Source organism: Euprymna scolopes, chromosome 25 (genome assembly GCF_053919585.1).
Source record: "Euprymna scolopes isolate OS-2025 chromosome 25, ASM5391958v1, whole genome shotgun sequence".
NCBI lineage: Eukaryota > Metazoa > Mollusca > Cephalopoda > Sepiida > Sepiolidae > Euprymna > Euprymna scolopes.
In genome coordinates this window covers 72,677,913-72,694,189 of record NC_136506.1, presented here as the reverse complement: position 1 = coordinate 72,694,189, position 16,277 = coordinate 72,677,913, and the positions used below count along the sequence as shown (strand labels likewise).

At 34.3% G+C, this 16,277-nt stretch overlaps 1 protein-coding gene across 5 annotated transcripts in view; it reads right to left on the bottom strand.

Annotated features, from left to right (window-relative positions):
* Positions 1–16,277, bottom strand: part of LOC145247430 (rap guanine nucleotide exchange factor 4-like) — a 1,873,173-nt gene that overhangs the window by 91,474 nt on the left and 1,765,422 nt on the right. For all 5 annotated transcript variants that reach the window (XM_080109188.1, XM_080109190.1, XM_080109189.1 and 2 more), the window contains one exon: positions 9,982–10,127. In XM_080109188.1, the coding sequence (XP_079965314.1) occupies positions 9,982–10,127 (146 nt within the window). The remainder of the gene's footprint in view (positions 1–9,981; positions 10,128–16,277) is intronic.

Sequence of the window (16,277 nt, the reverse complement as noted above, 5' to 3'; positions counted from 1 at the left end):
TGAGTTTACGATATATTGCAAGTAAGAATTGTTAAATATTATTACCAAGAACAAAAACATTAAAAATAAATTAAATCTACTCTTACTTGTTAGGTATTTATTACCTAAGTTATCATCTACAGAAATCATACATTTATGTAAAATACAGTTTTTTTTAGTTATTCATTGAATGAGTCTCATTGCAGTTTCTATTTTCATCGATTGAGCTCTCGGGCGCTGCCATTGTATTCCGTAAGCGATCATGAAAATCTACAATTTCTTGGTTTTGTACTTTCTTTATGATTATATCTCTTTGGAGTGACATTGCTTGCAAAACATAGTTGTCACTAAAGTAAGGACATTTTCTAAAAATTTTATAACCGTCTCCATAGACTTTTCTGTATCATCCCATGATATTGCTTCATCAGAGTGTTCTTGATTATTTACATTAGGGTCAAGAGAATGGGAGCTGTTGCTATTTTCATCGCCATTACTGCCGTCAGGATATTGATCAGTAGTTTCCTCATCTTGTTGCACCCACATTTCAACATCATTTGCATTAAGTGATTTAAGAACAGCGTGGTTAGGCAGTAACCGTTTGGTTTCAAGAATTTTTTCTAGACCAGATGTATTCTCCGATTCTTTCAGTTCAGAAGCCTTTGGCGCTGGGCATAATTTATCCCATGCTTTTGTTAATGTGCTTGCTCGAACTTGATTCCATGCATTTGCGAGAGAAAATATGGCATCTTTGATAGTAAAATGGCACTGAAAATCGCTTATACTCACGATACTATTTATCATATTCATCAAGAAATCATGTCTGTAGAAACATTTTAAGTTCCAAATAATCCCTTGATCCATAGGTTGGATGAGAGAAGTTACATTAGGTGGTAAGTAGCACACAAAAATATTCCCGCAAGATGACACTAGTTCTGACTCAGGAGGATGTGCTCTACAATTGTCCAACAGAAGCAAGCACTTTGAATCAGGTTTACCTAATTCAAGAAAACGCCTCTGGATAACTGGCACAAATTCTTGCAAAAACCATTTTTTAAACAACTGTTGCTTCATCCATCCATTTCGTGAAGAATAATAAGATACTGGCAAAGGCGAAACTCCTTTCAATGCTCGGGGACACTTTGATTTGCCGATGACAAGAAGCTTAAGTTTATGAGTTCCAGAAGCATTAGCGCATACCATCACTGTTAGTTTTTCTTTATTTAATTTGAATCCTTTTATTTTCCACTCCTCGGATCCGGCTAATGTTTTTGTAGGTAAGCACTTCCAATTCACGCCACTTTCATCAGCGTTGTAAACATCCTCTGGTGTTAAACCATAATCAGCAATTATCGTCTTGAATTTGTCACAATAATTTGATGCTGTGTGTGTATCAGCAAACCGTTGTTCGCCTGACATTGTTAATTGTCTTATACCATGTCTACTCTTAAAGCTCCTAAGCCAGCCTTCACTGAATTTCATATCTTCTGCGATATTCAACTCTTCCTTAAGAGATTTTGCTTTAGCAATTAACATGGGCTCATATATTGCTACACCTTCATTCCGTTTTGCTACAAACCACTTATGCAATATTCGATCGAATTCAACTTGCTTTGGTCTGCGAAGAGTCCTTATTTTGACATGTCTTTTATTTGAAGAGAAAGGAGCAGCCTTCAATATTTCCTCCTTTTTCTTTTTGATGTAAAACATTTTACTTCTTCCAATCTTATAATCTATCAATATAACGCTATTTTCAACTCCAGCATCTAATTTTTTTATAATTCGACGTTTTTCGAGTAAAGTCAGTGTCACTTGTTTTCTTTTAGAGTTGCAAGCCATTGTGATGGGTTGTTTTACACTATTTTAAATATATCAATCTGAAAAAAAAATTACAGTTAGTGTAAATTAATTATCAATAGCTAATCTACATTAATTACATAGTACCAATATTAACATTTCTGCGCAATATCTGACTAAACCATGTAAACAGTTTTACTGCAACTCTGCATCAAATATGCTAATACAATTTCAATGACGAGACAGTTCAAGTTTAGAGAAAGTCCAGGTTTAGAAGAAGTCCAAATGAGATGAAGTCCAAATGAGAGGAAGTCCAAATGAGAGGAAGTCCAAATGAGAGGAAGTCCAAATGAGAGGAAGTCCAAATGAGATGAAGTGCAAATGAGATGAAGTCCAAATGAGAGGAAGTCCAAATGAGAAGAAGTCCAAATGAGAAGAAGTCCAAATGAGAAGAAGTCCAAATGAGAGGAAGTCCAAATGAGATGAAGTCCAAATGAGAAGAAGTCTAAATGAGATGAAGTCTAAATGAGATGAAGTCCAAATGAGATGAAGTCTAAATGAGAGGAAGTCCAAATGAGAGGAAGTCCAAATGAGAGGAAGTCCAAATGAGAGAAAGTCCAAATGAGAGGAAGTCCAACTTTAGAGGCAGTTCAAATTAAAGGAGTTTTACTATATATCCATATGACTTGGGTGCATCAGCTTGGACCGAAACCAAAACTTATGAAGAATTCTTGGTAAAATTCTTTATAAAAAAAAAAAATAGATGACTTGAGTGCCATCAGGTATAATCGAAATCGAAACCAAAACTTAATAAGAATTCTCGGCAAAATTATTATAAGAAATGGAGGTCATAACAATTAAACGATATTTACTTGGATGAAAAAAAAATGTAAGAAAATAAATAACACACACGCTATCCTATTAATATAATTATTATTGTTGTTGATGAGGATGATGAGAAGAAGAAGAAGAAGAAGAAGAAGAAGAAGAAGGGATGTTCCAAAAGTAATGCCTCTTACTTTTATTCCACCCAAATAGATCAGAACTGTTATATAGTGAACTTATTTTTTAACTGGGGGGGGGGGGTCACCACTTATTAAAGCTGAGGATAAGTATTAATGAGTAGGGCTATGACAATAAAATATTCTTTTCATTGTTTTGACTCTCGAGTATATATCCGACACAGTTAATCAATCGAGAACCACATCACTCTATCTAAAAACATATAATATATTAACTGATATATACTCGAGAGTCAAAATAATGAAAAGAATATTCTCTTCTCATAGCCCTAGTAATGAGTGTCACTTGGCTGGTGAGAAAACAGTGATTATCGCTAAGGGCGGAACTTGGAAAGTGTTTGCATGCAAAGAGTGTTCCATAATGAATGCCTCCTATTTTTTTTATCTGCCTGAATAAATCAGAGGGGATTGCAAATTGCATTGTTATGATGACTGAACTGATGCATTCATGACCTGACAGTTTCATCTCTCTGTTGCAGATATTGAGTGTATGAGACTAAGTAAACAACCTCTGTCATAGACTTGCATCAGAAGCAGAGATGCGTTATTGAATTTCTCTATGCAGAAAAAATTAAATTGATGAACATTCACCGGCGCCTGTCAAACATATAGAAAGCCAATGCAGTTGATGTCAGCACAGTTAGGGGATGGGTTTGTTGATTTCAGAAGGGCGAAAAACTCATCCAAGTAAGAAGACTAAATGTCATAATAATTAATACGGAAAGAAACTGCCAAATTGTAGATTTTGTTGACAAAGCATGTTCCAGACTTTTATGATGGAGGCATCGAAAGAGGCTGTTGAAAGTGCATTGAAAATGGTGGTGACTATGTAGAAAAATAAATTTTAAGGCACAAACGGTCGTTTATTTTAATGGTACCACTCCCGTCTCTGTAGCTCTTCAACATTTTAGTTTTTTATTTAAAACATAGGAGGCCTTAATTTTGGGATAATCCTCATTAAAAAAAACAAAAAACAACACCACAAATAACAGCATGCGGACTCTTCATTAACTTTTTTTCTTCAATTTAAGCATATTTTCCTCATAGCGAGGAAAAAATACAAAAAAAAAAATAAATAAATAAATAAAATTCTGACAAAGGAGTATAATTATTATTATATAATTTTAAACTATATTATATTAAAATATATCAATTTTAAACGAGTAAATACTTGTTTATTTTCATAATATTGCGTTGTAATTTGGCATTCAAACGTATTTCATACATATTTCAATTTAAAATGCAAATTCAATCAATGCTTCTAACACGGAAAACACTACTCTGATTTTCAAATTGCCTTGCCAAACGCATTTTCCGGTATTTCAAAAACAATACCACAGATAACAGCACGTAGACTCTTCATTAACTTTTTTTTTTCAACTTAACATCATGGTGAGGAAAAAAATAAATTATGACAAAGGCGTATAACTGCCGAAATATATTCATTTTCAACAAGTAAATACTTGTTTATGTTTTTCATAATATTACGTTGTAATTTGGCTTTCAAACGTATTTCATATGTATTTCAATTTAAAATTTATAGTAGGGCAGGTTATCTCAATATTCCATAAGAATCTTTCACTTAGTGATACAAGCACCAAGTAAAAGATTGTTTCAGCAATTTAACCTATGAATGTAGATTTGTGCATGCAAACAGATTTAGACACTATTCCTGCTAAGATCAACTGATTTGTTCTCAATTTTGACCCTTTAGTGTGCTACAGGTCCAAATACCCTATATATCAAATTTCAATTCTGTAGACCAAATATTCAGACATGAATTTAATGGAGACTTTTCACACACACACACACACACCGACAAGGTCACTTTATATATATATATATATATATATATATATATATATATATATATATATATATATATATATAATAAATACTTCCGTGTGCAAGAACGTTTTCATCTTAAATTCTACACAACTATGCCGAATGTAGAAACTATGCATCAATAGAATTCAACATAATAGTTAAATGGAAAAAAAACCGTCATCTAATAAGAAAACATAAAAAATGAATAAGAAATTAATTAGTATTCGTTTAACAAAAGAATATGCAAATTAGTTAACTTTTATGAAGTCGCTCGCATATCCATGATTAAGTATATAAATTTCGTTTAATAATTAAAAAAAAAATTAGGTTTAATATCAATGTCAGAGAGAAAAACTCAATTTTCTAGGTATGCTAGCAAGGTGATCCGACGTTGCCCGAGATTGAATGATTATCAACGAATGTTTCACACTCCCATATTTTAATTGTCATCGAAATCTGTGAAATCGCTATTTTTCAATCAAATTGGGTTTTCTTTCGCAATATTTGCGAAAGAAAACCCGAATAACAAGAAATATTACGTAGGTATGACATCCTTAGATTTCAAAACTCGATATTATGACCACAAAAGTACATTCAACAATAAAAAACACCATATGAAAACAACGCTAGCAAATAAATACTGTGAACTCAAGGAAAGCGGATATTCGCCGGTAGTCGAATGGAAAATAATAAGACAAGCTACCACGTTTAGGGACCTAGACGACCCATGTAGATTATGCCTTCATGAAAAATTTGCTATCCTGTACTTTAAAAAACCTCAACATCTATTAAACTGTAGAAGAGAAATAGCGAACAACTGTGTTCACAAGATAAAATTTACTCTAGGATAGCGATACAAAATAGTTTTAAAAATAAAAAAAACAATAGAAAATAAACATGAATATACATAAACGATCACACATATATGTATGTATGTATGTATATATATATGTATATATATATGGGCATATGTGTATGTACATATATTTATTTATATATAAACTAACATAAAAAAACATAACCTAGATTTAAAGCAGGTCAAGAAACTAGATATCCAGGATTAATAGAGCACACACAAAGGAACAGGTCAACCAGAGGTCAAATAGGCCTTTGTCCGATAAGTGCCTATTCACTGGCTGATAGGAAGGGCGGGGTGAATACTAGAAAGCTGATTGGCTAACTAAAATCTCAATAGAAGGTGCGTATATAAACACGACAGACAACCACAAAATTTGCGCATAAGCCTAAAGAGTCCTAGAGTGGATGAAACGCGGAATATTCAGTGTAGCTTAATCGCCATATACATTTTATAACGTACTAACTAGCTCTACCTATGTATGTAGCACTTTTGAAGTAAATACTTAAAGTTTACGCATAAATCTATACTTTCGTATATTAATTTTATGTGAGTAAATGAAGTAGTTATATATATAACATTCAAAGTATAAATGTAGACAATGTGTATATTAACACTAAAATGTTCGATATATATAAACTCATCTAACATAGATATTGAAACATGTGTACTTTTGCACAAACACGTATATAATTCCCGTTGGAGATATAAATATAACATATCTACTCATATATAATTTGCCTTTGGAAATACATGCATTATGTTTAAAATAAAGAAAAAAACAGGTTCATTTATAAACAAGAAATACTCCAACCTTCCTGTCAATTTGAAGTTGCAACAATATTATGTAATTGGTTCCTGAATATGGCTAAAATAAAAAAAAAAAAAAAAAAAAAAAAAAAACGAAAAGCTTCTTCGCACACAAATAAAATGGCAGTACGAAAAATTAAAAGAACCTTTTGAAGATGGCGTTTTTTCTCCCTCTTTCAAGAATTGCCGCAATCTGATTGGCTGACATAACTAACTGCACATTTTTTTTTTACCAGCCAATCATCGATAATGACAGACACATTTGTAACCCCCTCCTCCTTCCAATTAGCGTAAGCATTGAAACGTTTTGGCTATTTTCTTAAAACAGAGCAGACTTGATATTTGAACATAACATGTTTATTTTTAATAAAATGTTATGGCTTATTAAAGGTTTTGTGGAAATTGGCATTATATATATATATATAATTTATCAATGCATATTTTGAAAATAAAATTTTTCAAAATGTTAAATGGTTATTATTAAACTTTTAAGCGATGTTTTGAGCAATTGCCTTCAATTTTTCATATCTATTGTTTATAGGATATCCGGTTTGGGATGTGGTGTACCACTCCGTATCTTGGAAGTTGAATGGGAAATATGGGCTTTCATAGGTTGGATAGGCAACATGACCGACCGATGTTGACGTCATGTGGAAAATTAAAATTGCGAAATGCGGATATAAGAACGAAATGCGTTTTAGTAATCCAATACATGAAATAAAGTATATGACGTAATAAAATATAATTAGTAGTGTTGGGACGATTAATCGGAATTGGGAATCGGAAAAAGCGGAAGATTTGGGAGTATAAGGATTGGTATAGGAACCGGAAAAATTGATGCCTATTTTCCAATGCCAAAACGATTAGTTGTCTAATAATTGTCTTTTTTTATTTGATTCTGTTTAAACCAAAATTTTCCATTCCTTGTAATAATAGTAAAATAATAAATATTTATTGATTTTAAAACACCAGTAAAGCTAAAATCGATAGATCATCTTCCACAAGTGTATTTTGACGTTTAGGAAAAGAATCTGCATATTGAACATGTGTTTTTATGCAAATTGGGAGAAATAACGATCTGATAGTTAAATAATTAGAGATTTATAAAGAATCAGAATTGGAATCGGTAATTGTATCGGAAGCAGGAATTTAGTACAGAATTGGTAATTGTCTTGGAATTGGGAAAAATATTGGAATCGTCCCATCACTAATAATTAAAATAAAAAAAATAAAAATGATATTTAAATGAACGAATGAACGAATTAAAATAATATTTGAATGAACGAATTAAAATGATATTTAAATGAACGAATCTCTTTTGAAAGATTTAGGTAATAAATTGTCGGCAAAAGAGAAGACGCAAAAAAAAAAAATATTAAAATAAATTGTCGGGAAAAATTAAATGAACGAATCATTTTCAAAAGATTTCTGTAAAAATTTGTTTGAAAAAGAGAAGACACACAAAAAATGTCCGTATTATTTCTTTCTTTATTTTTTAAAAATTTATTTTATTTCATATTTTTGTTCCTATATCCACATTTCACAATTTCAATTTTCCATGGTCCTGGATATGACCTTAAACTATATCCAGTGGTGAGGCCCCAGCTTGCGGGCTTTGGGGAGTGTGGAGCCACCCTTTAATTGCCATTGCTCCCAGGTCCACTCTGACCCGGAGTGGTAGTACCTGTTAGGGTCCCAACTATGGGTTAAATAGAAACCGACTTGAAAACTACAAATATATTCTATTAAAAAATTTTTTCTTCAAAATCTTTGGATTCGGCATTAAATAACCTGAAAAGGGTTGATATGCCGTAAAACAAAAACAACTAACCAACCAACCAACCAACCAACCAACCAACCATCAATTTTCCATGTGACGTCAGCATCAGTCGGCTATGTTACCTATTCAACCAACGAAAGTCCATATTGCCGTTAAATTTTTTCTATTTCATCCTTTCTATTTTTTTCATCTTTTCTCTTTCTTCTGTTATTCTTTAATTTTTCTTAATTTCTAATTTCTTCTTCCCGCTTCTCTTTTCTCTCCGCAACTGAAATACTGTAATCACTGTTTTGCTAATTGTGAACAGATTACTCAAGTTAAATTAGCAGTGGTTAATTCCAAACAAATTACAAGATTCATTGCGTTGCTAATCTCAAATAGATGATAATTCTTATGTAAACCATAACGAGATTACCATGGCTATTTCATGGTTAGCATGACCAAAATCATCATAGACGCTGGGTTGCTAGAAACAATCAAAGTACCAGATTACCATGGTCACTATGTTGCTTACTTCGATCAGATTACAAATCATTACGTTGCTAACCCTCATAAGCTTACCAGGGTCACTACATTCCTAAAGTCCACCAGATTACCATGGTCACTACGTTGCTATCAGCCACAAGATTACCTTGATCACTACGTTGCTAACCACTTCAAGATTACCATGGTCACTATGTTGCTAACCACCACCAGATTATCATGCTAACAACAATCAGATAACAATGATCACTATGTTGCTAACAACCACCAGGTTACCATGTTCAATACGTTACTAATACCACCAGTTTACCATGTTCAATACGTTGCTAATAACCACCAGATCACGATGATCACTACATTTCTAACCTCCACCAGATTACAATGATCACTATGTTGTTAACAACGAGCAGATTACCATGAAAACTACGTTGCTAACAATCACCAGATTATGATGATCACAAAGTTGCTAACCTCCACAAAATTACAATGAAAACTACGTTACTAACAACCACCAAATTACTATGGTCACAAAGTTGCTAATCACTTCCAAATTAGCATCGATACTATGTTGCTGATGTCCACCTGATTACCATGGTCACAATATTGTTAACCTCTACCAGATTACCATGGTCACTACATTGCTAACAACCACACAATTTCCATGGTCACTACGTTGCTAACAACCACACAATTACCACGGTCACTACACTGCTTACCTTCACCAGATTACCATAATCACTATGTTGCAAACCTCCAACAACTTGCCATACTTACTATGTTGCTAACTACATCACAATTTCGATAGCCACATGTTTATTAACTTCAAATTAATTACTAATCATAGTATTTATTCTTTGTTATATTTTTTTTCCAAGAAATGTATTGCACCTTGGTAGATCTACATTGGAATTTTTTTTATTTCTAAATTTTACACATGGTTTGTTTTACGGCATATCAGCCCTTCTCGGGTTATTTAAAACATAATCCAATAATTTTTTAAAAGGTATTTTATGCTTCGAGTTCTTTATATCTTCAAACAGCTATTCATGTTCGTTTGGTTGTTTCCTTTTACGGCATATCAACCCTTTTCAGGTTATTTAATGCCGAATCCAGTCAATTTTAGAAAAAGGTTTTATGCTTCAAGCTTTTTTTTTATGTTCTCAAATATTTATTCACGGTGTTTGGTTTGGTTGTTTTGTAAAAGAAAAAATGTTTGCTTTTAACTTTGCATAACATGATTGAGTTTTGGAAAGGGAACGCAGTAAAACAAAAAAAAAAACAAAAAAAACAAAAACAATAACATCAATGTCTAGTGCATTTTAGATCCGGAAATCATTAGCATCAGGGATCCAATGAGGATGAAAGCTGAAATGCAGAATCCTCCAATGGATTTATTGACACAACGCAAGAATAAACGTAATAATACTTACACACTGTGCCTTTCTTGGTGTGGGATTCAAACATTAAAACACTGGCGAGTTCACGCTTGACCATGGTGGACAGATGAGACAGCGCTTTTATATGAAGAAGTTCTTCGTATATGATTTCCAAATCCTCAGGGGATCTTTCACAGGATCTGGGAAAAAATGAGACAAATTATACAGAAAATGAAAAACAACAAAAACATGGTAAACAACGACAATAACTGATTCATAAGTTAGGGATAGTGTCGACACTAAAGGGCCATAATTCCTCCTTCCCTTCCAAATATACGGTAATTGAGTAATGGGGCCAGAGAGAAATATACTTAAAAACAGATATGTCAACTTTTTTTTTTACTTACTAAAAATACAACCATTTAAACTAGTTTTCCCTTCTTTCTTTATCGGCATAAAACTAAATAAAACTTCCATGACCAAAGAACTATCTGCCCATGAAACTAATATGATGAGATTTCTTCCCAACTGACTACAACACGGTCGTTTTCAAGTTCAATGTAAATAAATTCTTGTTGGGCTGTCCTCTTAAATAATCAAATTTTGACCAGTGTCAACCACTGTCCTCAGTTCTCAAAATGTTTCACTGTCCACTCGACAAACTCATTAACTATTATCCTCGAGTGGCCTTTTGGCCTTGATAAGTTAGAGAATTGAAAAATTAGAGAATTAATCAGTTTTAATGAAAATTTTTATACAATAGAATATATATTTCGTTATAATCCAGTGCTTTGAGCTTCAGGAAGAGTATATGGAACTTAGGGAGAAAGTTCTCCTCCCCTTTCCTGTAAATCTTACTGAGTACAAGGCGGAACGATAAAAGTGTCGCCCTAGAAAAGATGACATGATTCCATTTCCGTTTGATGAAAACCGGTTTTCCTTTTTTTTGTTGCATACTATCTATTCATTGGCCAGTTTTGTACAAATCCCAAGAGTGATAGGAGTCTTCTATCATGTCTGAAAGTGACACAATGTTCAACAGATGAGATCAAAGATACACCGCTACAACTCATGCTCTCTACTGATCCGAGTTATGACAACAGGACCATTGCCAGCACCCTCAAAATGCATCACTGGATTGCTACGAATAACAGAGACATGCCCACGGTGATGAAAACAGTTTCCGGCCATGGTTATGGTCTTTGGTGTGGTTTCAAGTAAGGGCCACATCATGCCACCTCACATCTTTGAAATTGGTTTGAAAGTCAACACCGAAAGTGTACCTGGATGTGCTGATCCCCTGGTGCAATCAAGTAGCTTCTGGAAGACCCTGGATGCGGCAAGACTCGGCACCGAGACCCAGGCTTGGCTTCAGAAGGAGTGGCTTGGCTTCAGAAGGAGGACTTTGTACCCTTTTCTCACTGGCCCTTCTTCCTTCCCTGACCTGAATCCGCTAGACTACTTTCGTATTACGCTGAGAACATCAACATGACCTCTCACAACACCAAAGCCAGCCTGATCACTGAGTATTCGCCGAACTCCTGCCAACGCTTGTGGAAAAGGCACGCTCATAGTTCTGGACCCGATCAAGATGGTGATTGAGGCCGAAGTCAGTTACATTGAATAGATGTCAGTTCTACTACATAATCAAGTTACTTGAATTAATTTTTCAATAAAAGTTTTAAAATAAAGTTGTAATGTGGTTTCGTTTAGGGCGACAACTTTAGCGTTCCATCCTGTATTGAGGAAACATAAAAATCCAAGGAATCGATGAAAATTTTTTATTTCTAAGAACTAGTGATGGGACGATTCCAATATCTTTTCTTATTCTGTAAAATTTATTAATTCCGATACAATTACTGATTTTTATTCTTTTAAAATTTTTAAATATAGAAGGTTTTTTCTGTGTGTGTGTGTGTGTGTGTGTGTGTGTGTGTGTGTGTGTGTGTGTGTGTGAAGGGGAAGGGATTACTGCTAAAAGCCATGCAATATGTCCATATACTTCTGCAAAAGTAAAAATACACTCATGGGTGTGACCTATAGAATAAACGCAAATTTTTCTGATTCCGTTACCAATTCATCGTTCTGATTTCTTTGATTCCCAATTCCGATCCCTCGTCCCAAAGAACACAGACAAATATGTGGGTTATTCGTCTAACAAAACATTTATTTATGAAAGTTTGTTAGGAAATCAACGACAAATGTAGGTGACTTTACTTTATAATACAAGGAAGAGAGAAGTTTTCAAGTTCTTATTCATTTATTTTCTAACCTCTGTTCAACGAAATAAATGGCTAGTGTGGTAGGAGACAGATTTATAAGGAGGCAACCTGGGTGGGGAGTTGGGCAGCAAGATGTTAAGGCATATTTTCAGTTTCCGAAAGTACTGCCAAGTTATTTTTTGTATTATTTGGACTATTATTCTCATCTTGGTTGTTTTTTTGTTTTTTTTCTCAACGTTTCGGCCGATGTAACCTTCGGCCATCTTCGGGTGCATTCACATTGGATGTTATTGGTGAATAGTAAAATAAATGTTTGGTTTATTTGTTTTTCCAACGAACACAGCCGTTAGAAATTTAAAACGCTAATAGCACCAAGTCTTTTTAAACATTTTTTATTAATTCCGGGTCCATTCCGGTTTTTTGATTTGATGAATGTATATTTTTGAGGTGAGGAATAGACCCAGAGTTAATAACAAAATTCAAAAAAGACTTGGCGCTATATGCGTTTTAAATTTGTAACGCCTGTGTTCGTTGGGGAAGCAAATAAACCAAACATTTATTCACTATTCACCAATAACACCCAGTGTGAATGCACCTGAGGATAGCTGGAGGTTACATCGGCCAAAACGTTATGAACCCCCCCCCCAAAAAAAAACAACAAAGATGAGAATCATAGTTCAAAAAATACAAAAATTAATTATAAATCGTCATTTCAAAAAATATACATTCATCATACTGCCAAGTTGTTTCCTCTTTGTCTCTAGCTAAAAGGAATTCTATTCTTAGAGTGATCTCCCTTGCTGTTTGTAGTTTCTTCGACTCGAAAACAAAGATATCGGTTTAGATGGGTGCTTGTGAAAAGAGTTATTGGGTAAATCAACACTAATATACAAAAAGTTAAATGTAACAGGAACAAATATCTTGCTGCCAAACTACCCACCCAGATTGCTTCCTATAAATCTGACCCTTGAGGTGGATTTGTCCGACATGCGACAGTATCAGAACTGTGACTTAGTTTTGGTTAAAAGGACATGTGAAATCCAAGGACCTCTGCATCGGGAACTGGCTGCATCTGGTTGTTTTCTTTGCCAATGTATCCACTGACAATCAATGGCAGACAGTAGGGATAACAACATTGAAACACTGGTTCTATTTAGATCACTAAAGTTAAGCAACAGAGAGCCTTGCTAGTACTAAATGGGTGACATTCATGAATGTTAGGCTCTATATGCCATCTTCCCATATTCCCTTTGTACTTCCTCCTTTGGAGGAAATCAACATAGCTCACCCAGAGCTAAATACTTCACTGGGTATTACCAGTTCAGCTGGTGCATGTGAAACCACCGCCCAATGGCTATGGATGACGACCTCCCTCAATAAGAAGCAAATACTGACACCTTCACGTTTGATGCTGCATTCAGGTCTAACGTGCCCATCAATAGTGTCAGAAAAATGATCTCTGTAAAATATTCGATTTTTATTGGTTAGAATACTTAATACTGATTGGTCAATTCTATAAAAATACTCCATTTCGATTGGCTACTGAAATTTGGACTTCAACCAATCAGAAAGAGTTTCTCTGATAGCGAAACACCTGTTAAGTATTAGCTTCATAAGCAAGAACTCAAGCACAGCCAGCAGTTATAGATTATACTTGCCACACGGACACAACTCAGAACATGACTGCACAGATTCCTTGTGAGCAAAGTAAATTTAACCTTGGTCATTATAACATAGGTTTTCAGCTGATAACAGAAAAAAACAGTCATGGACTACTAAACATAGCAGCAGCTTATACACAATTTCACAAACTCAGTTACAGTCAAGTCCATACAGATACAAACAAAGTGACACTTTCTTTGTCTAGATATTTTGAACTTTTTTGGAAATAAGTCATACGCCATCCACTATAACTATATAATTCCTACAGCTACGTACCTAGAAAACGAAGCTGTTAAACCTGATATAATGATATGGTACAAAAAAGGAAAAAAGGGGCAAACTTAGCAGAAGTTAGCATCCCCAATGATGCTGGTTTAAACAGAGCTGAGAGGGAAAAGATAACCAAACATAAATGTCTTATATACAACATGAAAAGAAACTGGATACTTAGAAAGATCTCGACCATTCCAATAATTATAAGAGCACCCAAACTCATGAAAAAGAACTTCAAAAACTACTTGGCGAATATACCCGGTGAACCAAGTGCACGAGAGATACAATAATTGCACTTAAAGGAATGCTTAGAATCTTTAAATGATCTCTTGGTTGGGATGAACAAGATAGTGGGTGTATGAGTAGGATGCCCCATTCCCGACTTGAATAAAATGAAAAATAAAAATGAAGCCAAATGTTCAGTCGATTGCGCTTGTGTCATTGGAGAATGATTGTCTGCATTTTTGCAGAATTTGGAAAGCAAAAAAATCCAAAGATGCAGAGTTAGAAAAAGAGTTAGAAGAATAAAGGAATAATATTAAGAAAGAGGAAGAAAGAGAAAGGAGAAAAATAGAGTAAGAGAGAGGGAAAAAGAAAAAGTGAAAGATAGAGCGAGAAATAAAGAGATAGAGATACAAGGAGAGAGTGAAAGAAATATATAAGGAGAGTAAGAGAAATAGAGAGAGAGAGAGAGAGAGAGAGAGAGAGAGAGAGAGAGTAAGAGAAATATATATATAGAGAGAGAGTAAGAGAAATATATAGAGAGAGAGAGAGTAAGAGAAATATATATAGAGAGAGAGTAAGAGAAATATATAGAGAGAGAGAGAGAGTAAGAGAAATATATAGAGAGAGAGAGTAAGAGAAATATATACAGAGTGAGAGTAAGAGAAATAGAGAGAGAGAGAGTAAGAGAAATAGAGAGAGAGAGTAAGAGAAATAGAGAGAGAGAGTAAGAGAAATAGAGAGAGAGAGTAAGAGAAATAGAGAGAGAGAGTAAGAGAAATAGAGAGAGAGTAAGAGAAATAGAGAGAGAGTGAGTAAGAGAAATAGAGAGAGAGTGAGTAAGAGAAATAGAGAGAGAGTGAGAGAGTAAAAGAAATAGAGAGAGCGAGAGTAAGAGAAGTAGAGAAAGAGAAAAATATATAGAGAGAAATAAAGAGATAGAAATAGAGACACAAAGAGAAATAGAGAGTGAGAAATTTAGGGACAAAAGAGTGATAAATAGAAACAGAGTGAGAAATAGAGTAAAAAATAAAGATAGTAAGTGAGAAATAGCGTAAGAAAGTGAGAGTGAGAAAGAGAGATAGAAAGAGGAAAAAAATATAGAAATAAAGAAAACAATGAGAAATAAATAGAGTGAGAAAAAGGAGAAAAAAAAAGAAAAGAAAAATCCCATGATGCAACCTGGAATTATTTGTACCCCTCCTCTCCCTCTCTCTCTCTCTCTCTCTCTCTCGGAAGTCATAACACTTCTCTGCAAAAACAAGTGTTTTTTCAACCCCCTTTTCACAAATCAGCAAAGGCCTCCTTTGTATTTCCTAGAAGATTAATGGAGTGCGGGGGGCTGCGGGGCTTCCCCATCAAAATATTTTCTTTTCGGTACATTAATTAGTAACCCTGCTGCATCTCGGTATCTGCGACCTAGAATTTTATTATCACGCCATTATTTGACAAAATCTCAGCCAAAATACGAGCGGAAGAATTTCAGACTTACAAACACAAGAAAAGGATAAAGAATTTTAGATCTGTAAGTCTGGAGCCCCTTGATTAGAATAAACGCCTTCTGGTTGATATCTGCAAAACTAAACGAGCAGGTGTCGGTTTTAAGTGGAGGCATAGTCGGAACACTCCAACTCCGAACAACTAGACTGAAGGCGGCTCAAGCTTGTTTCCTCAATAATGGTATGCAGAGTTCTGGTTATGCTCGAGATTAAATCCTTGATTATATACCCCAAAAACTCAATTATAAGTCCTAGTACTGAGAAATATGACAAAGGGAGATAATTTGAATGTGATTTGATGCCTCCTCACACACATTTGGATGCATGAAGCCAGCATCCTATCACACCTCTTTACATACAACTGTTCCCCAAGAGATGCTTTAACCTTGAGTATATATTTACCTCCTTCCCACCGTAGGATTGGTTGGTTGTTTCTGTTTTACGGCATATCAACCCTTTTCGGGTTATTTAA